Raw genomic sequence first — 26197 nt, forward strand, 5'->3', positions numbered from 1 at the left:
ACGTCTTCACTGTCAGGTTTGACCCTTCTAAAGGAAAAATGCACCTGCTCATAAAAACGGTTGCAAAGGCAATTTTAAGTCCAGTTGATGCAGAAATGTTATGTTTTTACGAAGCAGACAACCTTCGTACTTCTCCGCTTTTTTTGTTTTGTTTTGGAAATTGATTAAATAGGAGGGAATCGTGGGGTTTGGAGGTTTTACAGATTTTGTCAGTACGACCACAAACGTCAGAGTGTTGCATTTTAGTCTACGTTTCTTAAAAGGAAAACTGGTTAGAGGCCTCAGAAGCTCTTGAGACTTGGATCAAGGAACACCATCCACCATGACAATGACCTTAAAGAGTTTATGAACACAACATGTCTTAAAGTCCAGACCAAAATCCAAAAATTCCCATAAACTCACTCCGTCCCATCTGAATTCTTTCCTTTAGTTCCATATCCTTAATGGTGCAGCATTTTCAACACAGTTTTGACAGTTCAATTCCCCCCAACCTTGTGAGAACTGATTGTGGATGGCCACTTCCTGTTCCAAGATGGCCGCGCACCATCACACAAAGATCTGGCTGGTGTGGAAGAACCTTACTGACCTTACAGGACTCTGTGCTGTGATGCAGCACAGAGTCCTGGCATCAAATTGTCACAACATCTTTAGAAAGAAGAGTTCTCATCCTATATCAGCCGACTCGCTGATCCCACAGGGACTTCTCCTAAATGTTGTGGAAAGCCGGAAGAGCTGAAGATGTGTGGTCTCTGCAGTGTTAAAACTTTGAGAACTCTGAACATCGGTTTTGATTAATAAGATGCGAGTCGCCTGATTCATCTCCATCAGGTGGTACGTGGCCAATAAAAGGCCCGATCACAGCTGGAAGAGGCATGTCCTAACCTTCAGGTCTCAGTTCTATATCTTAGAATGACGTCAAATGAGATAAAAAATTGTGTACTAAACAGACGCCTGACACTTTATTATAAAAATGCGGAACAATTCACCCTGAGGAGCAAAACTTCTTTCTGAGCCTGCTGCTGTCTGAGGGTAAAGGAGGATAAGTGGACAGTTTTCTGCTGAAGTTCTGTCTATTCCAACCCGACTGGTTGGATTTACATAAGCCACTGAGTCAGAGCTGGTTTTCCACATGTTCCTGTCTTCCTACACGTCCCCTTAGAAAAGTATTGAAAACCCAAAGGGTTTCCAAACAAAGGATCAGAGGCAACATGTCAACATGTCAACCCCTGACACTGGATTTTATTTGAGTATGTCAGAATAAAGAGGGAGAGAACCGATGCATGCCACATTTCTAGATTTAATTTAGCAAAAGAAAAAAAAAGTTGAAAGTCGTGTTGATTTAACATGAAAAACATCAGCACATAAAAAGCCAAACCTCACTGGAAAACGTTCATATTCACATATTTACTAAAAAAAATCCTTAAATTCTCCCTGGCTCTCGTTTTGTTGCTCCCATTTCTTTCAGCGAGTCTAAAAACGGTTGGAAAAGTACGAGCAGAAGTAGAAGCCGTGCGGTCGGTGAGGTCTTATCGCTGCATTCTGTCGGAGAGAGGTAATCACATTACGGCATGCAATGACGAATCCCTGGCTCTAATTAGCCCTCCGCTTTACACAAGCTGTTCAATAACGTTTTGACAGTGTTTAACCGAACACAAAGGCTGTATTTTTATTTTATTTTTTTTTTTTACTTTTTCAGCTGGTTTCACACCTACTTGGTCTGTTGCCAGACGTGTTTTTTTTTTAAATCTCTTTCAGGAAAACAAAAAATAAAGCACTAAAATTGTGTTTTTTGATTTTACAAGTTGTGCTTGGTTGCAGTATAAAAACTCAAGCTGAAAAAAAATTGATTTATCTCATTAATTTGCAGCTTTAAAGAGCGTCAGCGCTACAAACGCGATCAATTGCACAACTGAAAATATTTGGGGTGAAGTGAAAGGAAGGAGGACGGTTTGTCTAGCGTTCGGACAAATGAGGCCGGGGTCGCCGAGGTTTGAGGGGAAATCAGCTCGTTGTCCGGGAGCGTTGGCCGATAGGCCCCAATCAGGTCAGTAGGACTCGCATGCAGCGACCAGCGGCGGCATGTTCACGTGGAGAGACTCGCAGCAAACAGATTCAGTCACAACTGCAAATCAGAACCACGCCTCATCTATTTTTGTTCCATTCATGCCGTCGTTTGCAGCAACGAGGAGGAACCTCCGGAGGCCGTGGAGTCGGCTTTGGTCAATCTGAAATGACATTGTGATTCATTTTTACCAGTTTTGGAAGATTTTTCTTTTCTCAGCTTGCTGATGTTTACTGGCATTCCTTCCATTTGTTATTTCTGTTTCTATTCCTGAAATTTCTGGTTTCTGTTCTCCCTCAGGACTTGCAGCTCTTCTCCCGTTTCCATCCAGACATCGTCACTGAGCATGCCTGCACTGGTGCTGGTGTTTTTATGGGATGTGTTGAGTTGTCTGTTTAGAAATTCATCGATAATAATCAGTGAAAATACTGCAGCAATAATTAGAACCGCAGCATAAAGCCAAACATGCCACAATTAAAAAGGGATTCCAGGTAGATTCCAGGTTGATTCCAGGTTGATTCCAGAGATGCGGCTGTTCATGCAGGGCCGGCCCAAGGTAATATGGGGCCCCCCTCCCCCTGAAACCTGTCCTACTAAGAACCTCAGCATCACTATCATGTTTAAATATAGATTAGGTGAATCTGTGAGAGGGAGACCAGGTTTATTGGTCAGTTTAAAATCAATCACTGATTATTGGTTGTTTGCTGTGATGTATTTGTGAACAAACCAAATTCACACACAAAGATTACACCATATTGTAGCCATGGTAACACAACAATCAAACTATCAAGACGATTCTTTAAACGTTTACAAAGTAAACGTCCTAATTAAATCCCAAACGTAAGATTTATTTTCTCAGCTGAATGCATGAAATAACATTTAATAATAATATCATTCTCTATAGATGATGCTTCAGGTTTAGATCTATGGTCTGTGTTACAATTCAACCATTTCTAGGGGCCCCTGAATGTCTGGAGGCCCCTGAATGGCCCCTACCAGCAGCTACTGTGTTTTCTTTGCCTTGATATTCCAGTCATAAGATTCTAGATCTCAGAGGTTTAACATCAGAAAATTATATAGAGTTAACCCCTTTGAGTTTTTTTTAATCTATAAATCAGTCTGCAGAGGTTAAATAGATATTATTAGGGCTTCATTAGTAAAATGGCAGCAAATCTGCTTATTTCATAACTTCATAACCTTTGACCTTCTCTCCTCTGGTCTGTTTAACAGCGACAGTCTCAGATCAGCTCAGCCCTCCAGGACTGTCAGCAGCAGAAACAGAAACTTTATACCTGTTGTGGAAAATATAGACTATATTTGCTTTGCATTGTCCCAACATGATGCCAGTGATATCGTAGGATCCGTTTAAATTCTTGATTAATATGGGTTGTTGCTTTGTTGTTGTTCGGTGTTTTAAGATCTTGTTCAGTGTGCCCCTTTTTAACTTTGAGCTCCTGCCCCTCTAAAGGTCTCTGCACGGCCCTGCGTTAAAACGGAGAAACTTTTCTCGTTTTTAACGAGACATAATACCCGACATCTCTAACCGATACGGTTACAGATACGGCTCCTGAATTTACTTCCAACTTCTGGCAGTTAAACTCTTCTGTACTCAGCCGGTAGCAACAAGTCGGTTTAGAAATGCACTTTGAAAAATCTTTTGGGTTACAGAAGAATTGATCAATTGATTGATTTATTATGTTTCAGGGCAAAAAAGTCAAGAACAAACATACTTAAAAATAGTTTCTACCCAAGAGCTGTTGTTGCCCTGAACACATCATTCATTCATTTATTTATTTCTCCATAACATCCATGTGTTTCTGCTATATTTTTTTATTGAGATATATTAGTTGCTATTATCGAGTTGCTGTTTTTTAAATTTCATTGCGCTTTCTTTCGTGCACAAGGACAATAAAAGAAATTCTGATTCTAAATTCTGGATCCTGTAGTTTCTCAGTCTGGAAAACCGAAAACCAAACACCACACTTCTCCCAGCGCAGCGTAGGAAACCTGCCGGATATGAGGAAATCATGCATACAAGGCGGCGTGTGTGTGTGTGTGTGGGGGGTTGGGGGTGTGCGTGTGTGTGTGTGGTGTGTGTTTTATGGCTGTTGTTGAATGTGCCATATCTGTGCGACCACTGACTTCAACATCAGTCCTCACAAGTGGATCTTCACGGCGTCAGACAACAAATATGTAAGAAACGTCACGCATAGCCTGAAGAACGACTTTCCCTCCCGTAAAAGGAAATGTCTGTTTGATACAATTTGTAACAGACATCTTTCACTCATGTCCGTCATTTTGAAGGCTGAGCCAAATCTTGGGTAGAAACGTTTGCGACGCTGCATGTTGAGAGATTTTTATTGTTTTTGCTGGAACATTTCTGTTGGGAGGCTTTACTGGGACGAGGTGGACTGGTGTCCTCACCCGGCTGGTTTCAGGGTGGAGATCAAATCAGACAATCCTACTAGGTCCTGTTTCGGCTTGGCACGACCTCCTGGAACTTCTTTTTCTCTTCCTGCTCCGTGCAGAGCTCAGCCACCTACCTCTGAGACAGACCTGCACGGGCATGAACGCCAATCATCGGTGTAGAAGAAAAACCCAGCTTGTAAAAAAAGACTCCAAATTGGAAGGTAGGCCTGGATAATAAGCGTCTCTGTGACAACAATGAAGATGAGAGCATAGTCAAGCAATTCTCTCAATCTGCTCTGCAGGCATGACGTAAGGCTGACTGCACATTAAGTCAACCAGATGGCATGAACCTATGCTGCCGGGCCTGTAAATGATACAGACGGAGCAGAGCATTGTGTTTCCTTGCATGCGGCTACTGTGGTTTTGTATGCATTAAAGGAGCCCTCAGTAATGTTAATAATCAATTAATGTGGTAATAAATGACGTCAGCGCACTTGTTATCTTTATTTATGCCTCATAAAAGCCAGCTGCACCGTGTGAAACTTCACAAAGTCTCGGTTTTGAGAATTTCACCAGCAAGCCTTCCTCGTTTCAACTGTCGTAATGTGTATAGGTCAAGAAGATCAAGCATTTTAAAAAACCTAATAAAACACAGATTTTTTTTTTTCCATGTCTTAAATTATTTGCCTACTCAGTGTGCCTTGAAAAAATATTTGCAGTGCTAGATATGTGGTATTTTTAATCATACTCTGGTAGATGAAAGGACAGCTTTGGAAAACCAGGAGTTTTGTTTTCCCACCTGATAGTCCTGGCGGACTCAGTTTGATTGGGGACTAAAATGGTAACATTTGCTCCATTTCCAGTTCAAACGATCCAAGCCATTTGAGAAACCTGTTCCCCTCCTCGCTTGTGGGGGCGCTACACCAAGGGACCACAGAAGGAAACAACATAAAAACCTCCCAAGAAGACACTGAACACAACTTCCTTCTTCATAAGATGTAAACTAAAATAGTGGCGTTAAATTGTAACGATTGGAGGATTCCTCTTTTGTCTTTGGCTAAGGACCACGAGACATTTCTAAGGCCAGTGCTAGCTTAGCGCTTATTTTGGTTATATTTACACTTTAATCAAACTCCAGTCTGTTTGTCAGAAAGGTTTATTTGGAGAGGTCTGAACGTGTAATCAAACTCTGATGTGGACCAAACAGCAAACTCTGCAAACTCATATAAATCTGGGTCTGAGTTTGGTTGAAGTGAACTCTGAGGGGTTTGAATACATATGTGAACGCTAAGTGTAAAGCAGGAAGAGGGCTAAAATGCAGGGCATTATGGGTGAACACAACCAAAACAAACTCGTCTAGAGCTAGAGGGTTTTTGTGGGGTTTTTTGTCAAAGAGAGAAGATAAATCCTCCAACCGCTAAAATCCAACACCACTCTATTTTGGTTTACATTTGGTGAAGAAGGAAGTTGCGCTCAATGTCTTCTTCAGAGGTTTTGAGTCATTTCCTTCATTGGTTCTTGATGCAGCGCCCTCACAGGCGAGTGTGTAAACAGGTTTTTCAAAGGCTTGCTTGGTTTAACTAAGAGAACCGCAGCAGCTAAAATAGAACGAATGTTGCAGTTTTGGTCTCCAATCAAACCGAATCTCCTGGACTAATCAGGTGGGAAACATCCTAAATGAAACCTTTGTTAAACTTTGGCATAAAATCCCTGAAGCTGCTAACGTTGCAGATTTGATCCGTCTTCGGTTACAATAACATCAGATGTGACTGTCTTCAAGCACAAGGACGCCACATGTATTTCACTGACCGTATATTGAACATGACAGGAGTTTGTGGTTTTCATGTTTGCTTCCGGTTTGGGTCATCTGGAAGCATCGTGCAAAGATAGCAGTTTGGGTTGTTTTTTTTTCCCCAGAGGGAGCACATGGTCGTAAAATGTGCTCCCTGCCCTCTGCTGGAAAGAACAAAGGCGAGCCGAAGGCCTGCGTGTATATCTGTGAGCTGAAGTCATGTTTGAGCTAACATCTGCTGATGGTTAGGACGCCGCTCTGCTCTCACACCCCTGCTGCTCCTGCAGAACCCGGCTGGCGGTGAGCTCATCGCTCGTGGACTCCCGCTTCATCCACAGTTAATCGGAGGAGAAACCCCCCCCCCCTTGTTTCTGCTGCTGAGAGTTTACAAGCTTTTTAGCGGTTCCTCTGAAGAGGTCGGTCAGTTGGAGAAAGAAAAAGAGTCATAATATATAAATGATCCAAAGCAAAGTGAACAGTAGTGATTCCTTCCAGCAGGTTAACAAAGTAAGCGTTAAATCCTGCTCTCAGCATGGCGCCTCTTTGCTTTGCTTACTTTGAAACAAACGTAAGTAGAAGCAGAACATTTCCAGCATTTGTAAGGTGGTGGACCTCAGGGATCCTCTCTGGTTCGCCTCTACATCTTAGTCAGAAATGGCCAAATTATATTTAGTTTATTTTCTCAAATATACTTGAAAGTAAAAAAAAAAAAAAAAAGATCTTTTGACTTTCCAGTAATCTAAACTTAATATAAGTGTCATTTTATTTAAGCTTCGCTCCAGATGAATCATGTTCACCGTCGCGTTTATTGGTTCTCATCAGACACAGAAGTTATAGGTTATGTTTGAGATCACAAAGAGTGGATTATGGATTATGAAGCAGCGCGATCAACACTGTAGCCGTATCATCCCTGTTAGTTTGGAGAGTTGCGTCATAGCACATTATAAAACCACAGGAACGACAATTTCATCTTCAAGTGTCCTTCGCCCTGAGCCGCTGTTGCCTGAGCCTCACCGGCGCTGACATGCTGGGTTTAGCTTTCCAACAAGTCTGGTAATTCACTCTGCTTCTGAAATATTCACAGTGCCACTATAAAACAGAGCTGTGAATGTAAAAACCTAGTTGTGTATTTAAGCTTCAAACCTAAATTATCTGTCAAAAACTCGTCCACCCTGACAGACTGGCTCGTGTCCAGGAACAACTCTCGGTCGGCTTCAGATTTCTTCAATAAAAGGTGAAGGACCTGCTCCTGGTCATGGGAATGAGCAGTAATGACTTTTAAAGAGGGAATTTCCCTCGGTTTTCCAAAACGAATACATTGATTTAATGGGAGAATCCACCAGCTCATTAGATTGCGACGGCTCTAGAGTCAGAGGAATCTCAGCAACTCTTAGTGGATGACTAACGATGTGTTAAAGGGGACATGTCACACAAAATCCACTTTTTTAGCCCTTAAATACATTTTTTGTGTACTTTGAGTGTCTAGGAGTGCAAAAAATGTAATTTTTTTATTCTCTCCCAGTGCTGCGTAGACAACTAAGTTCTTTTTTTTATTATTTCCTTTATTTAACCAGGTAAAGCCCATTAAGATCTAGATCTCATTTTCAAGAGGGACCTGGGCAGAAGTCTGCAATACACAGCAACCTGGTTACGAAATTTTGCGTTCTATTTTTCAGACTGTTCATTTTTTTCTCTTGTATTTATGACGTCACCACATTTTTCTGCGGAGCTGCTAAACAGGGTCATGACTTCAGGCTCATCAGTTCTGTGAATCTGCCACTTTTTTTGTCCTCGCTGCGATTTTGTAGCGATAGTTCAGTTATGCAAGTAGACAAGTGAAAATGTTCAGTTTTAGAGTGCATTAATGCACAGGACTCCTTACATAGCTGGTATTGATGGTGAGGGTGTAAATAAAGTAGTAGCATCATTGTGATGCTATTCATGTGAATGCATAGTTCTGCAGGTTGGTCGTCTTCCCTGCTCTGGGTCAGACTTTGGCTCCAACATGGAAGGATGGACGGACAAATCTTCCATTGTTGACATCTTTCATAAACTCTGGAATAAAAAGTTTTCTTGCTGGTAGATAATCATATTGCTGCTATAAAACTACAAAAATGGCCAAATGTGGTGGAGTGGAACACTCTGTGACCTGGAGGAGGGCGGGGCGTGAAATATCTCATCCACATTTAAAAAGACGGCAACAAAACGAGTTGCTTTAAAACGCCTCAGAACACAGCCGAACGAGCGTCTGCGGAGGTACAATAATGAGAAATTCAGACTAAAGCACTGCACCTCTACCTTATACAGACCATAAGTGAATGATTTACATATGAAATGGGAGAATTTAAAAGCATATGTCCACTTAAGAGATGGTGTCATCTCAAGCCTCCACAGGAAACAGACTGTGCTGTCACTATGAATGCTGAAACCGCCGAGATAGTCATAATGATACTGCAACATGCTTCCACTGTAACAGTGGCTTCCGCTGAATACTAAACATGTTGCATGAATCAGGACGATTTTTATACACTGCTCTTCACATGCAACCGCCTTTGGAAACACTACAAACCAGTTCCCCCGCTGACCTCTCGCGCTCCTGCTCCAGCAGGTTGGTGAACTCGTCGCTCTTCCTCATGAACTCTCCGTGGTTCCTCTTCTCGTCCTCCAGCTTGTACAGAGCCTGCTTGTGGGCCTGCTCCACCATCAGCAGCTGCTCCAGCATCCGCCGGTGGGTCTCCCGCTGCTTCTCCACCAGCTTATCGAGCTGTGTTGGGTTAACAGAGAACATCTGGGAACGTCTGCCTCTCCAACCATATGGCAGTCATTTGGCAGCCATTATTGCCACATTGGTTGAGATTCTGGACTGTAAACTGCCATTACCTCTGCCATGGGTTTCTCGTAGATGTCTTCCTGGAAGACGTCCGACTTTCCCTGGATGGCGTCTCTCTGCAGGGCCTGTAGGACTTTCTGCGGTGTGACAAACCCATACTTGGCTTCCAGCAGTGCCAAGTCGATTTTCTCTGCCTTTAGGACTGTGATCACCTCATCCCTGGCCTGTGATGGAGCAGAGAGTGATTGCGGTCAGACCAAACTATGCTTTACAGGATGAAACTTCATATCCACATCATGAGTATCCGAATCCACCAACAGGAGACGTAATCCCTATTAGAAGTTCATATGTAGAATATCAACATGAAGCCTACATAAAGTTGGACACATAACTATAATGATAGTTTAATGGGTTACACAAAGTATATATAGCATATTTTCAGCGGACGTTATGAATGTGCTGTGAACCCTCATATTGATCTGTTTGCAGATTTTTCTGTGAAATGTAACTCCAAGTTATTCATGGAAAATATGTCAGATTTTTGTAGAACATATCCAAGATATTCAAAAGAAAATGCAGCTTTAGTAGCTGAAATACCACAGCGCAATGCGACTTGAAACACTATTAGCTGTTGTTGCAAAACAGCCAATCATTCATTTCCCTTACTGCTGATTGGCAGTATCCCTAAGATTAGAGGTGAGGAAGGCGCTAGCTTCTGAGGTAATGCTAAAATAGTTTCTAATGTGTGTATTAACGCATATTAGGGATGCATTCACACCAGCCCTGTTTTGTTCACCTTAATCCAAATCCAGTTTGTTTGTCTAGACAGTCTGGTTTGTTTGAGGAGGTGTGAATGTGTTAAATAAACTCTGAAGAAAAACAAAAGCCACCTCTGGTCCGCCATGATTTGCTTTTTTTGTCGTTTTTTTTGCCGAAGACAAAAAAGAAATCCTAAAATCCAACACTACTCGATTTTTGTATCCATTTGCTGAAGAAGGACGTTTATGCTCAGTGTCTTCTTCTGAGGTTTTTGTGTCGTTTCCTTCAGTAGTTCTTGGTGGAGTGAGGCTCAAAAACCAGGTTTGTGCCAAAATGCCAACAAATTTAAGCAAACTCTTAAATTTGAGAGAGAAAAAAAAGCCAAATATCCCAGCAGAATGATGCCAGCAGCTCGTTGGAGGCTGCAGAAAGTGTTCGGTTCAGGTGGAACTTACTGATCAAGAAACATCAGCAGGGGTTGTAGGACTCCTGAAAACATCTGACCAGAACTGTGGATCTAATCTAACTGTAGATGATCAAAATATCAGGCTGTTAAAGCAACTTTATTAATAAATAATATAAATAAATTTGAAGTTTTGACCACAAACTTCCACACCCTACTTTTGGGGCCCATTAGTTCTCCCAGGTACATTACCTCTACAGTAATGAATGATTCGGTTCCAGCTTATTCAACCTCATTAATAGACTCTTCATGTCTCCTGAAACCTGCCAGGGGATTCCTGGATCTGATGCTGGAATGACAAGAAGTGGGTTCAGCTGTTAGCTGTCCATTAACACTGGCTATCCGTGACCACCACCCACTAAGCCCACTAAGCCCGGATGCTTTCTGTCCGACTGGGGTCAGTGCCATGTCTGCAAGACGCTCGGCTTGATATGAATTGGCAGCAGTGCCTGTGCATTTTAAATCACCTGTAGCTCTCCTTCCAGCAAACTCAGGAGAAACACCAGGTCGTCCCGGGAGAGGTCCCTGCCCTTCTCCCGTCGGCCGGCCCTCGCAGCGCTGCTGCTGCCGTTGGGTCTTCCACCAGCGCTGCTGCCGCCGGCGCCGCTTCTAGCCATCTTGTTGTTCCGTTCGATGGTCCCAGTGTTGTCAGGCGGCTCTCGGCGCCTACCGCGGCGTTCTGCTCTACCCAGGGGCTCGTCTCCCTCTGCGGATCGCTTGCGCGGGTCCATGTTCTGCTGCTTCTCGACCTTTGCTATGTCTTCTAGGCTGTTGCTACGGGAACGCATCTTCTTCCACCTGTTGATGAACACAACATTGAAATTCAAATACATTTAAGGTGTTCTCCAGCTCTAGCGTTAAATATTCTTTAGAAATTAAAGGCTTTTCTTTTTATCTATGATGTATAGTACGCCATTCTTATTACATTAGTTGGTAATGGTCTCAAAATGACAAAATTTACATTTATTCCAATCATTTCTGGGACAATTTGTCATCCAGTAAAGCTTATCGTCACAATCTTAACCTCCAAAACTTGCCGCTGTGGGAGATGGTTTCTGCTGTCTGGTTGTTGGGAGACTGTCACACAGCAACAACCTTCAGTCAGAGGCCTCTTCATGTTCGCTGCAAGACTGATGCTACTGAAATTCCAACATGAGTCTTAGTATCATTATGAAAATGTGGTGCAACTAAAACAAAAAATGTTCACTGTGGTTGGAGTTTGTTCAGAGAAAAAAAAGGGCTTAAGATCTCAGGTTGTGGGTGGGATTCAAAGTGTGGTCGCTAAACATCGGCGTAGAAGTTTTATGGGCTATAAATAAAAACGCGTTTCTGTTTGGAGAGTGCAGGAACAAGTCGCCGAGATAAATGGGTCAGAGGCAAGCAGATAAACACCGTGAGCTCTGCTCTCACAGGGAAAAGAAACTACAAGCTGCTTTGCCAAGTCGTTTATTACCGACTCGAGGTTCACACTGAGCTGAGGTAAACACATCCAGCAGAGAGAGCGGAACACAGGCAGGCTGAGACGCGTTCGCTGCATGAAATAATCTCCCTGAAACCATTACATCATCATCATCACCGTCGTCTATCAGGCAGTACAGAACAAGACTGGCATGCAATAAAGATCAAAACAAAGTCACATCTGCAGTTTACCATCTTTGCTTTTTGTCTGCGTTTTTTCCCCAATGTTTAGTTGTTTGAGGAAAGAAATCAAAAGCAATAATGGGAACAAACCAGGAAAAAAAAAAAGGGTTGCAGCGGCAGTTTTAACTCGGCGGCGCGTTGGAGACGCGGACGCCCAGCGTCCAGCCCGGGTGTGAATGTGTGGTGTGTGTGGGTGTGTGTGTGTGTGTGTGTGAGGCCCTCTGACAGTTTATGAGGAAGAAAGATGGCTGGCTGATTGCATTGTGCACACTCTCGGCGAGGCGCCACATGATTCAGGGCTGAGGTAATTGCCTCCCGTCCAAGACAAGCTCCGCTTTGGATTACTCAAGAGATCTGAGCTACAGGCAAAACACAGAACTCCTCAGAGAGGGCGTGTGTATGTGTGTGTGCTTGTAAGTCTGAGGACGGCGTACAGTTCGTCCTGGGAGTCATCGGAGTCATCCATGACATGTTAGACACTCCATTGATGCAACAAAACAAGCAGATGTTTGCTCTAACACAAAGATACCTTTGGTTGTTTCGAGCGAGAGTGTGCAGATTAAAACCCTGCAACAAATCGGGTGGGGGGGCCACAGATGTGTGATGCAGGCCCGCTGGGATTCCTGCATGTTTCAGTATCGCATATCTGTAAAATCTCCCAGATGGATCCGAAATGCACCGCATAGCTCATAAAAAGGTTCACTTGAGGGGACATGGGGATCTCTTCAGCTCGGCCCCGTGCTGCTGTGGAGGGATCTTGAATAAATGACTTTGGAGCTCAGCGTCGTATTTCTGCTGCGTCACGGTTCTGATTTTTTTTTTCTTTTTGCGATTGTTATTATTACTTTTAAGGGAAACTTGGAGGAAATCTGATTGGAGTGGAAAACGCCGTCCAACTCTGATGATTTATATCCCCCGGAACAATTTGAAGGCCTCTTGTTTCACTTTGTCAGCATCAACATGCTCTGATCCCTCTCAGAAACTTTCCCTTTGAAGACCCGAATAAAGTAGATGTCTAAATTACACTCACAGTATTAAATTACCAACATTAACATAACATAAAGTCATTACAGATATTTTCATCCGGAACATTGTTTTCTCTAATGTGAAAGAAGCAGATCAGTTGTTAATTCCGATCAGGCTGAGTTGAGTTGATTGCTCTGTGATTGGATCCAACCAGATTTCTGTTACGTTTTATGAAATTGTATCAGCTGTTAGCAATTTCACACCGACAGAGTCTAAATCTAAATAATTATGAAGTGAGAAAGCTCTGACGGGGTTCAAACAGATCCTGTTTACAGATTCCTGCCAGAACTTCCTCTTCACGATGAGACAGAAAACAATACGTGTTTGTGTTTACGCATGCTTGAGAGTTATGAGAGAGTGAATATTAATCCTGAAATCACGGTTACTTAGCTACCATCTGTACTCAAAGGCTTCCTGTTTCATGTGTGAGTCGAGAAGCCTCTTCAAAATCAGAAAGACAAGAAAGCTCAGGAAGCTCATCGTCACCTCCAACAAACAAACACAGTGAAGGTAAAGAAGGTAAGCTGAGGTATCAGTTGAGGCATTTTTGCCTCATCAGCCAACAAGAATGTAAGGAAGAGTCGTAGATCTGGTCCATAAAGTTATTCAGGGAAATAGGTTTTAATGTCAAACAGTCTGAGGAATAGGCAAATAAATGAACAAATTTTATACAAACACATAAAGGAACTTTATGTGTTTGTTCTTTACATTTGCTTTATCTTCAATTTCCCTTTGATTACTTGATGTTTTTCTGCTCTCTGTTGAAATTTTGTATTTATTTTTTTATTTTTTGTTATCTAACTGCAGGACAGAATATTCTATGTTCCATCATTTTGTTTTTATTGCATATTTCAGAGGTCCTGCACTAATTGTCGAGAAGTGCGGCGTGAGCGGTGAGGCTGACGCAGAGGACCCGGGTTTAGGAAGTGAAATGGCGATTTTAATATCGATACAGAACAAAATAAAAAACCCCAGGCAGGCAGCACAGCTGAGTGGAAGGCTAAGGCTCAACGCTGGTAGCGACTGGTACGCGGATGGACAGCAGGGCAGCGCGACAGGTAGACAGGTTAGACAAATTCGACAAGGACCCGACAAAGACACAGAAACAGAGGTGACATTAAAGACACAGGAGGGACGGGACACACCTGGGAACAATCAAGAGGAAGACAGGACAACACGGAGACTCAGAGACACAGAAACGTAAAATAAACACACAGAAAAACTCAAATCATGACACTAATCTATTTCACTCAGACATATTTTGTGGAACCTGTCATCCAAAGAATTGTCATCCATTTCATCATTGTTATTATTATTATTATTATTTTTTTATCTTCCAGACATGTGAAAAGTCATGTTTTCTGCTATGGCTCCTTTATGTCTGGCTGTGTGTGAATTTTTACACCACTTGCCTGAAAAGTTACTGCTTTACAGAGAAACTACCCATTTGTAGCCACAGCTCAGTTATTGTTTCGGACCCAACAATATCCATCGAGCTTTGATTTAACCAGAGATGTAATGACGACACGAGTTATATCATCAATCGCTGCTATATTCAGGTGTTCATGAAGTCAACCCCAGGTATTTATCCATCTTTTACATTTTTCCAGACTCCGTTTGGTTTTCGGAAATGGAATAAATGCTCCAAGTGCAGGTCCCTCTTTGACGACGTTTAACTATTTTTTTCCCCAAATACTTTTCACCAAATCTCTACGACCGCATTTGTGACGATAAACCCGACACTATGTCGGAGATTCAGTTCCTCCAGGTAAAGAAATTTGATTTTGTGACAAACTGTGACCGTCAGTTGCTGACAAGTCCACTGGATTGATTGACAGACGGCGTCATGTCAAAACTCCCAGCCCATTAAAACTCTCTCATCTGAAGGCTTCACATCTCTACCGTTTATGAATAGAAATGTAAGATTTATCAGAGACCGAACCTCCGTCTCTCTCAATGACAATCCCTGAGGAAGGCTTCTATTCATCACAAATCATATTAAGCGTGTATACCAGATGAAGGCAAGGCAACTTTATTTATATAGCACCTTTCAGCCAAAGACAATTCAAAGTCGTTGTACAAAGAAGTTAAAAACAACATACAACAGAATAAAAATAAACAAAATAAACATTACAAAGTCACTCCATTACACAGATATCTTGTTTCTACCTGTAATAATTATTTCTCATGGTTTCCATCTGCTTAAGTCCTTACAATAACAGCATGAGTTAGTGTGTGACTTGTATAAAACGGTCCAAAGGTGACTTAACCGTGCTTTCTACTCTCACTAATCCCCCTTTCCAACCAATTTGGGAGCACCCTGAATAAACTCTGACGGTGTTTTATCATGAGGGAGGAGTCTGTGCCAAAAGGTGACGTTATGGAGAACAGGTTCTCTGATCTTACGCGACAGAACCTGGCTGCTCAGGTTATGAAAACAGAATTCCGAAAAGAACCTGTCAAAGCAAAGTCATGAGCAAACACAAAGACGGGATTAATAAGAACGGATGATGGGAGTTGCACAATCAGAGCGAAAGGGTTCAGGACCTGCACCGGCTGCTGATGTTTGAAAAGGACTCGTTTTCAGAACGTCGTTTTGTTGACGCTCTGCTTTTTTTCTTTTTACAAACTACTCATTTTAAAGTCAAGCCATAAAAGCTGCATGTTAACTTTAGAAAAAACATTGTGGCTTGTGTTAAAATACACTCTAATGACAGCTTTGAGTGATCATTTTCATTTTTTCTTTCTGGAAACCACATGTCCTGCTGGAAGCGCATACCACTGAGAGCAGACGTTTGTTACCCAACCGGAAGATTTAGACGAAATCAAGAGTTTCTGTACCAAAAAAGAAGACTGACTATGTGCAGACATGTAGTTAAGGAAAGATTTAGGTACTATGTTACTTTGTATTTAATTTGTTCAGATTGTTTACTTCACTTTCTTGTATTTTTTTTTAACTGCTCCTGATCAATAACTAATTGTAGTAGTAAGAGTTCACCTTTATTCCCACTAAGCACAATGTTGTCTGCGAAACATAGCACCATGGCAGCACCTAGCTGACCTCACGTCTATCTGTGCATTTGAAACAAGAATGTGGTCACAGTGGTCCACATACATCACACCTCACTGCCGTCTCACTGCTCTGTCTCATTTTCGCCTGCCACTCACAACTTCCTCGCAGAATACTTTCTTCGCTTCAGTTCTTCCCTCGGCTTCCATGCGTCCGATTTCTCCACATCCACTTACACTTAATGCTTTCTGAGCTACCGTACTCCGGTCAGAGCTCGCCACTAATTTCTCAGGATCAGTTCAAATGGCTGCTCCATCCTCCATCATCTTTACCTCAATTCAGTGAGTTTTTACCTTGTTTCTTTCTGGCACAACTCATCGTCTTTATCCCTGTATTTTTTCACCATCCTCCGTCTTGAAATTGGGTACCAGGACACTTTTTTACCTTTTGTTAAGGATAGTCAGTCACTCTGACCTACTACACGTCCTCCAGCTCCAAGTCCAAACACACGTACAACACAACATCACCGTCTTTCTTTGCTTTCCCTACAGCTTTCTTTGGAGCACAACTGATCCGCTGCCAATGCCATTTCCATGCCAGTCTTTGTGCACTATTATGATCATAACTGTCATTAATGCGGCCACTGAATGAGGTGTCTTCTTTTTTTTTTGCTCGCCTTATTTAGTCCAACCAAACAGTTACAAAACGGACGACAGACGTCAAAAATTGAATAATAAATTTATATCCTGTCAAACACACACACACACAAAAATTCAATTTCCATTTTCTGCTTTTGGTTATGTAAAAGAAATGAAAAATTAATTGCTGTTATAAGGGTGAAACTGATACACCCTTACTATCAGTGGTGAGCACACTTCCGCTAATTTCCTAATATGCTAATGCGGTAATAGCAATTTTTTTATTAGCAGGTTAGTGTTTTTTTTGCCAACTATGGAAACATTTAGCGTAAATACCTCCCCTGTTTCATATAAATAAAGTTAGATAATTTTTTGTCTCTTATTTCAAAACTGTTTTTAAAGAAATATAATTAATACAAAACAGTGAAACATTTACACAAATGAAGAGAAGCCTAAGGGATTATAATTACATTAAGCAAGGTGCATAAATCAGATTTTTATAACTTTCTTTTCCCAATATGATATTTATTCTGTATGTGCAGCTAATGTTTTAATTAGCGGTGTCCAGTATTGGTTACAATAAAATTTTGAAAGTTACTTAAATCGTTTTCAAATTAAATACATCTTAACACCTCATTGAGTTACAGCTGTTACCCATAAAAAATAATAATAATAATAATAATTGTGAAAAAAAAGGAAACCTTAAGACACGCTGTATGTTTGTATAACATTTTTAGATGTATATTTAAATTCAGCTTTGGAAATACTAAAAAAAAAAGGACATTTTAATTTTAAGCAATTGGCAAAATTCCTACTTTGAATAATAAATAATAAAAGCAGAACTAAAGCAAGTCTTAGAAACCACAAAGATATCATCACAGCAACAAGGAGCCTTTACAACGAGAAAGAGACTGAACCCGTTTAAACTTCACAGGAGGCGTGCAAGGAGAAAAAGGACTTTTGGAATAACATATTTGTCCACCTCACTATGAATTATATCATGTTAATGTATATCAGAGGTTCCATTTGGAAAATATGAGACTGTGACAATGAAAGCTTTCTAGAAGAACTGAACCCTGGACTAATACACACCATTAAATCCATAATAATAAAGTTCATCCATGATGCTTATGTGTACATAAATATTTTAAATGAGATGACTCATACACATTCTTCATAAAAACCTGAATATATGTCTATTTTTTTTTGTCTCTATGTCACATAAGGAATTGATGAAGAATATTACAACTGGTACTAGTGATAATATTAATATTAACATACTGGAGAGAAACTGATGCAAAACTTCCGTAGCTTCACTTTATTTGAGACTGATTTTTCTTTTCTATATTCTTTTTAACACATTTATCGTCGTAATATTATTATGTTTATCATAGCAATTGCCAGAGGTCCACTGTGTTTCTATTTAAAGCAAAGTCCTGCCATTTGCTTTGCTATCTGTTCACTAGAACCACTTCCTCGCTTCCCTCCTTTCGTAACCTCGTCCTCACATGCAACATCCAGACAGCGTCCAGAGCCAAAAGCGAAAGCTGTTACTGGAAACGTTTGGCGTTTTGGACTCATCTGGCAGAGACCACCAAGGTACCAGGTCAAACAGCTCATTCCTTCAAATGGTTTTTACACAGCGCCGGTCTGCCAGCCAGAAATTGGCTAGTAAAACCCTCATAAAGTCTGAATTGAATGTCCATCGAGTGTTTTTACCACACGTCTGAGCTCTTCAACAAGCACTTAAGGTTGTTGTTTGGGAGATTTTCTGTGACTGCGGGGACTCGCAACCTAAATCTGCACCACTCCGCCCCATCGCTCACAGAGCAGCCTCTCCCAGACGGCACCTGAGACTGACCCACGTTAGATTTACTGCAGCTACACCAGATCTGAGCCCGCTCGCCGCCGTTCCTAAAAGGTGTGCCACTCGTTCCTCTCCGCATGCACAGATGCAAAGAAAAAGCATTGGTGCGTGTGCACATCCACATTTGCACAGACGCAACTCAAATTGGAGCAAATTCCTGCGGTCTGACATCATGCTGCTGTTGATATGATTGAGGAGAAGAGAGACGCAGATCAAAGAGAGAGTCGGGGAACGGGAAAAGAGGGGAGGGCAAGACGCATTTTATCCTCAGGAGGATCTTCTGGGATTCTGCAGCTTTGTACACAAAGTGCCGACTAAATCGGCACTTATAATTTCAAGAGGTGACTTTGGTGTTTCAGTCTGCAGATGAGTACAAAGTGCTTTTAGGTGGCTGGAATGGATTCTGTAAAGTTTCCCCACCTTACAGAAGTTCCATTGGATCCAGTTGAAGCATTTCCAAAGCCAAGCTTTTGGACTTTACAATCCTCATTAATCAGACTCCAAAGATCCCTGCACTTCAGCTTTTTAGGCTGATAAATGTTTACACGTTCTACCGTTTTCTGTCCAGCTTCCAGTCTTTTTCTATCCACCTGATCTCCAGTGCATGCATTCAGTCAGTCTGAAATCCACTAATCAAAAAGTCGCTCCCCAGACATTTCCGGAGGGGAAAAAAATGCTGCAGCATTTTTATTTTCCTCCACACACATCAATATTCACAGGCCTGGATAATGTGTTCTCATGAACGCAAGGCAACGCGCTTAGAGAGGGAGAGCAGGAGAAGGATTCATTCATTTTAGTGTCAGTGGTGATTAAACCACAGTTGCAACTGGACCCAACAGAGGTCATGAAGCCAGAGACGACCAATCACAGCTTTTCCTCCTGGCTCTGTGTTTGGATCCTGTTTGGGGACTCTATAGGGAGGTCGCCATCCCAACCAATCAGTGTTCTGGGTGCCACACTGCCACTGGATGCTGAAAACTGTCTACAAAGACGTTCCATGCTCTACACTTCAAGAGATTTGCCATAGCTTGAATGAGAGCAAACATTCAAGACGTTTTCTCTGTCCTCAGTTTGCCGTGCCAATGTTTCTTTCAAGTTGGTACAACAGGCAGTTCTTCACACTTGTTCTTCAATGGTTGGTCGCTGTCACTGGTAATTTGGTTTTCCAGAGAGTCTACAACAAACCACAAGGAAGATATGCATCTTTGTCCATAAGAAGATATTGGAATTTTACCTTCACACTCAACATCGCAGAGGCAAGACTGCCGAAGCTGTAGATCTGAATCAGTGGATCATTACTAGTAAAGCTATCTTCTTTGTTGTCAGCTGCCGAAAGCGGAGATCCTTAAATAATGGGAAATGTTTGGGATGGACAGCAAACCTCTCCAGTCTTTGGGAGGACTTCTGTCTATAGTTGTCTTACCTTAAGAAGACATTAGATTGTCTGCACAGTTAAGACAACAAACCTCCTGCCTGAAATTTAACAAAGGCATGAATGAAAGTTTGAATAATTTTATTGCAAGATATGTTAGTACTAGATATAAACTGGATCATTTCAATAATTTGGAGTATAATCAATTACCTCATGACCCTCAGGAACTCAGTTCAAAAGGGCATAAAGAGAATTGTCTGAGTTCTTAAGGAAGCCCACGTTGTTAACAACAGCCACCTTACTAAGCAATGCCAGTCAGGGTTAGGGGTCTACCCTCCTTTTGGTGTTTCCTTTTTCTTAACAGTCCATTGCCCAGTAAAGTCTTTTCTCTTATTGTCTCCAGTTCAGAAGACAACAGAGGAATGTCTGAACAGCGTAATAGCTGTTCAATCACTGACTTCAGAGACAGTCAACACCTGGTGAATCTCGCACAAATTCTTGAAATTGCTTAGCCTTTTTTAAAACTGCAGCTTTCCCATTTCCTTTTGCACGTTTTCCCACCACTAGCGATAGTCACAACTAAAGTTAGTTTGCTGGGCTCACCCTAAAGTAGTAATCACAAACTACAGTTCTGCTAACGCTAAAGCGCCACACCAACATGGTATTTAACTGAAGCTAATGCTAAACTGCTCATTTTAATTCAGAATGAATCTGCTCTTAATAGACGACAAGAGAATATTAAGAGAGGAAACTGAGCTGCTGTGTAACATTTTCAGCCATTTCAAAATAAGAGCATGAATGTAAACATTTAGCTACCTTAAAAATTCTTAACAGTCGATAACCAGAAATTCAGCGCAGATGTGGAACTTTATTCAACTTAAAGTTTACAACACAGTCACGTAAATAAGTACTTTCGAGTTTTATCTGGGGAAAAAAATTGTTCAGGTGCACAGAACATTTTTAAAGTTAGCAAAATCGCTAAGCAAAAAAAAATTAACTCCACTATTAGCACATTGGTGAACAGCCAGCTTCTTTGAGAAATTTTAGAGGAACTAAATTGTGAATTTTCAATTTCTGGGAGTCACAATCATCAAAATAAACAGAAATAAAGACCTAAAGGTCGTCACTCTGTGTGGAATCAATCTATTTACTGTGATATTCTATCTTGTTGGTGCAACTCTGTAAAACTTGCATACTGTGTAAATCGTTGCAGTGCAAAATGTTAAGCTGAAACAAATACACATAGTGACAGTGTTGGATGAATACTGTGGAAAACAATTGGTATTTTCAACGTCTCATTCATTGTATAGTGTAGAAATGATCTGCAGAGCGTCCAATAGTGACTGTTCAGAGCAGCACCCGGTGCCGGAGAGGGTTGTGCCATCGAGCCATAAAAATTTTTTAAAAAACCAGTCAAATGTTGACAAACAGACTTCTGGTTGCCCTAGCAACGGATAGCGATCAGATCCCTGGGCTGGAGGGTGAACAAAGTGCCATAAATCGGCCAAAGATGTTTCCTGCGAGCAATAGTGCAGCAGAGGCCGTAAAGCAACAGGAGAGGCCGGAACTCCTGTCCGGATCCACGTTCACATGTTCCTGCTAATGCGCAGGAAGCTGCATGTCGCAGGACATAACAGCACCTATGAGATGAAGTCACACTGGAGCATTTCTGTTTAGCTCCAGGATTGAGAAATTAAGAAAAAAAAGACAGAGAAATCTGAATGTGGTGGATATAAATCAGCATGTAAAACATCAAGAGGTCCACCGACTGGAGAGAGGCAGATGATGGGAGATAACGCTGACTGGGACCATCTGTGCAGCTTTCAGCAGATACAGTCCGAGTCATCTGCTTTCAGTTCAGGCCTCTCGTCACCTCCAGTGGAGTAATGGAAATAAACAGCAGGAGAGCCTTTTCCTCTCACCAGGGGGCGCCACGTCGCCATTAAAGTAGAACTCTGTAGCTCCAGCAAGGCTACAAGTCACTACACTTTATTAAATATTCAGCACTTCAACACTGATCAGAGTTTTCATAGAGAACATTTTTAAAATTGTGTTATTCATCAAACCAAAAGTGTGAAACAAAAGTGTGTCTTTTTATTTATTTTTTTTATCTGAGGGAAAACCTTATTTCTTAATTGGATGAAGTTTAGTGAGAGACGTCTCTGGGATCGGCTGGTTCTTGGTGGAGTTACTAGTCAATTTTGGGTCATTGTCGAATTATGGATTCTGGTTCTGTTTCACTCTCTGTGAAACAGGACAGGAACCATGATGGTGAGCTGGAATTACGTCCTCTAGCTCAACCACAGCCTCTGCTGTCAGTTTTAGATTATTTTTTTTTGATAGAGCATCTTGGGAAGCTGAAATACCTAGCAGTAATGCTAATCCACAGCCATCTATTTTCCTTGTCTCTGATTGGCAGTACAGTAAGACCAGAGATAAAGATAACTAGATGTTAGCTTCTGTGATAGCGCTAAGACTCTTTCCACTGTTGATATTAATGCTTATTACTGTATATAAATGTATATTTGTTGTTAGAACTACTGAAATATTTTATTATACATGTTTTCAGATGGATTTGGAGTATTTGTGGTTTTCAGGTTTTCTAAAAAAATATGATTAATCAGTTTGTTCAGGATATATATATTTTTTTTTCATCAGACCAGGTTGCTTTGGATAGCTTTCTTCTGTATTAAATATAGTCATTGTTTTAAAACTGCTTTTTGTGTTTAGCCAATTATCTTTGGTGCATATTCAAATCAGTTTGACCTGAAACATTTAAAAGTGACAAATGGAACCACAAATCCGTCAGCATGCCGGAGACAATGTCTTTGGTTGAAGTGTTGATTGACGAGAACAAGACTGGACGGAAACCTCTAAACGAATCCAGTGAAATCTGCACTACCGTCTGAAGAGATCCCAGACTTTGATGGACTTCAGACCCCAGAAGGTCTGCTTTGTTCTCTGTTATCTCTCTGTACTAATATTCTTCAGACTGCATCGACCAAAACGGAGCTTTTTGGAGAAAGTGACAAAGGATTTTCTACAACCACCATCGAAAGCTCGGTCCAGCATCGTGGCGTTCAATCCTGCATTAGAACTGATGGAGCCATGAGGGACAACGTCCAGGAATCAGTTTGTAATCTCCTGGAGTCTGGACGTTTTCTCACCCCACTAATGCATTTTCCTTACAAATGTCCCTTTTAAGCTGAAATAGACTTTACAAAAGTATCAGACATGATGCTAAGAGACAGGAGTAATGAGCCAAACACAAACTGCCTTCCTTACAAAATGCATTGAATGTTGGAAAAAGATTAAAAAACACCTTGTCCTCTAAATTTTGCTAGATTTGAGTGCATCTTATCGCCCAGGTCACAACAGGCTTACAGCGGCAGTTTGTACTTAATTTTTTGTTATTATTTATGAAATTGTGTTTTAGTAACATTGTGCTTTATATAAAACTGCACACACATCAGGTGAGTTCTATTCATATTTTGGGATTTTTATGAAGTACTTGAAAATTATAACATGGAGCTCCAGCCCAGGGGCCCACCTCGTCCTTAATCCGGCCCTGGTTAAGGTACAAACCTTATCAAAAAAAGAGTGGATTATGAATGATTTTACTAAGCGGATGAAAAAATACATTTCATAAACGGCTTAAAGTGTCACATAAGGCAAAATTTATTTGATATTAATAAATCTAGGCACTTTTGTTCAGGCCGACCGAGCAAACCGCCGTGCAACTTTCAAAGTTTCCCTTGATAAAGCAACGTTTTCAAAAGCAGCCAGATCCCTTTCCAGCTCTGAAGTCAGACCCGCCTTCCTCCCTCTCTGGCCTCATGTGCTCAGCATGACAGAGCAGCTCCGGCCGGATCCGATGGCAGCGAGGTGCGAATAGCTGAAATGGTTGGTCACTACACGGTGACACAGGCCACCAGGAAAGAGGACGGCTCAGCCCCCCGCCTGACATCGTTAGTCCCTCTGCTCCCGCTCAGTGCGAGACGTACAGTGTAGATTATGCTCATCTGTAAATATTGTGCAAATTTATCTGAAATATCTATAAAACTCAAAATAGATTTAAAGAAATGAATCAAAAGAAGTTTTTAAAGGATTTTATCCATTGCTGCTTTTCCTGAATATTAAGCAAAGTAATTAAGCTGCAGGATGAAGACCCAGAAAGGTTTCCTCCCATCACAGGTTCTTCGTAAATATCCACACTGTGATCCGCCAGCAGATGGCAGCACAATTTGATTTGTAGGAGTGGATTTTCCAAGTTCAATTCGCCCTCATTCAGTAATTTATCTACTTTATGCCCAGAGTTCTTTAGAAATCACCTTTAATGATCCATTAGATAAAACATGTTTTCTGTCGGAACAAACAAAGAAGCGCTATATATTAGGGATGCTCCGATCAGGTTTTTTGCTGCCGATACCGATCCTCCATGAGGCCGATCTCTGCCGATCAGCGATCTTTACCGATTGCCTGGAATGGCTGTTAATTTTTCGGTTTAGGCTTAAATGATACTTTCTGGTCCTCTTCTCCTGCCGTGATCCTCGATAGAGCCAAACTCTGTCAAGTGCTTGTTTTCTTTTTAAATGTCATCTTAGATTCGTTGTGTTGATGTGTTTTGACGCGCTTCACCCCACCGAGGTCATTTTCTGCCGCACACGCAAACGTCGCCCTTCACTCTGAGCGTCATAGTTCCACGAGACAGGATGTGTTGCCGCTCGCGTGCGCAGTGTGAAGGAAAGAAGAGATAAGCTGCACACACAGGCTGCACACACCAGAGGACCGTCATCCATAAGTCTATAAGAAACTCGGATGGCTCTGTGGGAAGATGAGGAGCGAGCTCTGCACTGGTGGCAACAGCATCCTGTAACGCTCTCCCCAGGAAACAGATGGTCCTAACACTTGCTGGACGCTTTCACTCTACTCGAGTTCCTTGATGATACAGAGAACTGCTCTTCCAGACGTGGAGGAATTCAAGTTGGATGTTAGTTTAAATGTCTGAGATGCAGTTAAATTAACAAGTAGGAACAGGAGGAAAGTTCACATTGGCATGCATGGATTCATTCATGCAACCCGTCAATCCATCTCGTGTTATGACTGAGGATTACAGAGTCAGACCTTCAGTCAGCTGGTCTGCATGCCGACCCAAGAAGAGAATTCGAAGTATCTCGAGTAAAAAACACAGGTTGTTAAGTAGAGAATTCATTGTCATTTTGTTTTTAGAGCTGATAAGTAATCTGCTGCTTTATTTATGTAGAGATGTCAATGATCTCTGGTCCTTCGCAGTGATTTGTTGGAATGCGGATAGGCATGTTTGGCAGAGCTCCACTCTAAACGTGGCCATGCAGAGGTGAGAAAATGGCTGCAGACATTGTTCCCTAATCAGTAATCTGACTTCAAATGAAAAATTGCACTGTAGACTCCCACGCTACAGTAAGCATAGATGTGCATCTCATGTAATAAATTGCAAGTTTTGATGTTTTAATGTAGATGACTTGCTGTTAGGCTCTCTGCGGCTGCACTCCTTCACTGCTTTCATGTGCTAATGATCATTAGCAGAGGCAGCTCCACAAGGTCTTAAACAAAGCAAAACACCTCTTTGGTCTGCAGTGGCAATTATATCAAGTGATAAATGAAGCAGAAATAAACCCAGTAATATTCCTCACTACCGCTGTGTTAGCTCCTCTTTGCCTGTGATGCAGACTCTGCTGCAGCGTACAAGCCCCCTGGCTAAAATTAAAGGGTATCCAATACCTGCAGAGCAGAAAGTTAGGAGGAGGCTGGATCACACTGTACCGTGTTTCGGCCAGTTTTGGCCTGTGGTTGCCAAGATTCCATTTCCTTCCAGTTCTCAACATCTTCCCATCCATGTTCATGTTGTTCACAGGGAGAACAACATTAGAAAGTTTGCTATGCCGTAAAACTCATTTTCATCTGCCCTGGGATTTTATTCTATACAACAAATTAAAATCAAATCTAATTTTATTTGTATAGCACATTTCAGCAGCAAGGCATTTCAAAGTGCTTTACATCATAACAAACACAGAATCACAATGCAATATAGAATCAATCATTAAGTCAAGTTCCATCAATAAATTTGTAATTGATTACATTTCAAATACAATTCTAAACAGGTGGGTTTTTAGTTGAGATTTAAAGGAAGTCAGTGTTTCAGCTGTTTTACAGTTTTCTGGAAGTTTGTTCCAAATTCGTGGTGCATAGATGCTGAAAGCTGCTTCTCCTGATTTGGTTCTGGTTCTGGGGATGCAGAGCAGACCAGAACCGGAAGACCTGAGAGGTCTGGAAGGTTGATACAACAACA

General features: G+C 41.6%; 1 protein-coding gene across 1 annotated transcript in view; it reads right to left on the reverse strand.

Annotated features, from left to right (window-relative positions):
- Positions 1-26197, reverse strand: part of filip1l (filamin A interacting protein 1-like) — a 67445-nt gene that overhangs the window by 32281 nt on the left and 8967 nt on the right. Inside the window, exons 2-4 of the mRNA XM_032556448.1 lie at positions 10783-11113; positions 9144-9317; positions 8849-9027 (exon numbers count right to left, since the gene is read on the reverse strand). Of these exons, the coding sequence (XP_032412339.1) occupies positions 8849-9027; positions 9144-9317; positions 10783-11103 (674 nt within the window). The 5' untranslated portion in view covers positions 11104-11113. The remainder of the gene's footprint in view (positions 1-8848; positions 9028-9143; positions 9318-10782; positions 11114-26197) is intronic.

The sequence above is a fragment of the Xiphophorus hellerii genome, chromosome 24 (assembly GCF_003331165.1).
Source record: "Xiphophorus hellerii strain 12219 chromosome 24, Xiphophorus_hellerii-4.1, whole genome shotgun sequence".
In the NCBI taxonomy this organism is placed as follows: Eukaryota; Metazoa; Chordata; class Actinopteri; order Cyprinodontiformes; family Poeciliidae; genus Xiphophorus; species Xiphophorus hellerii.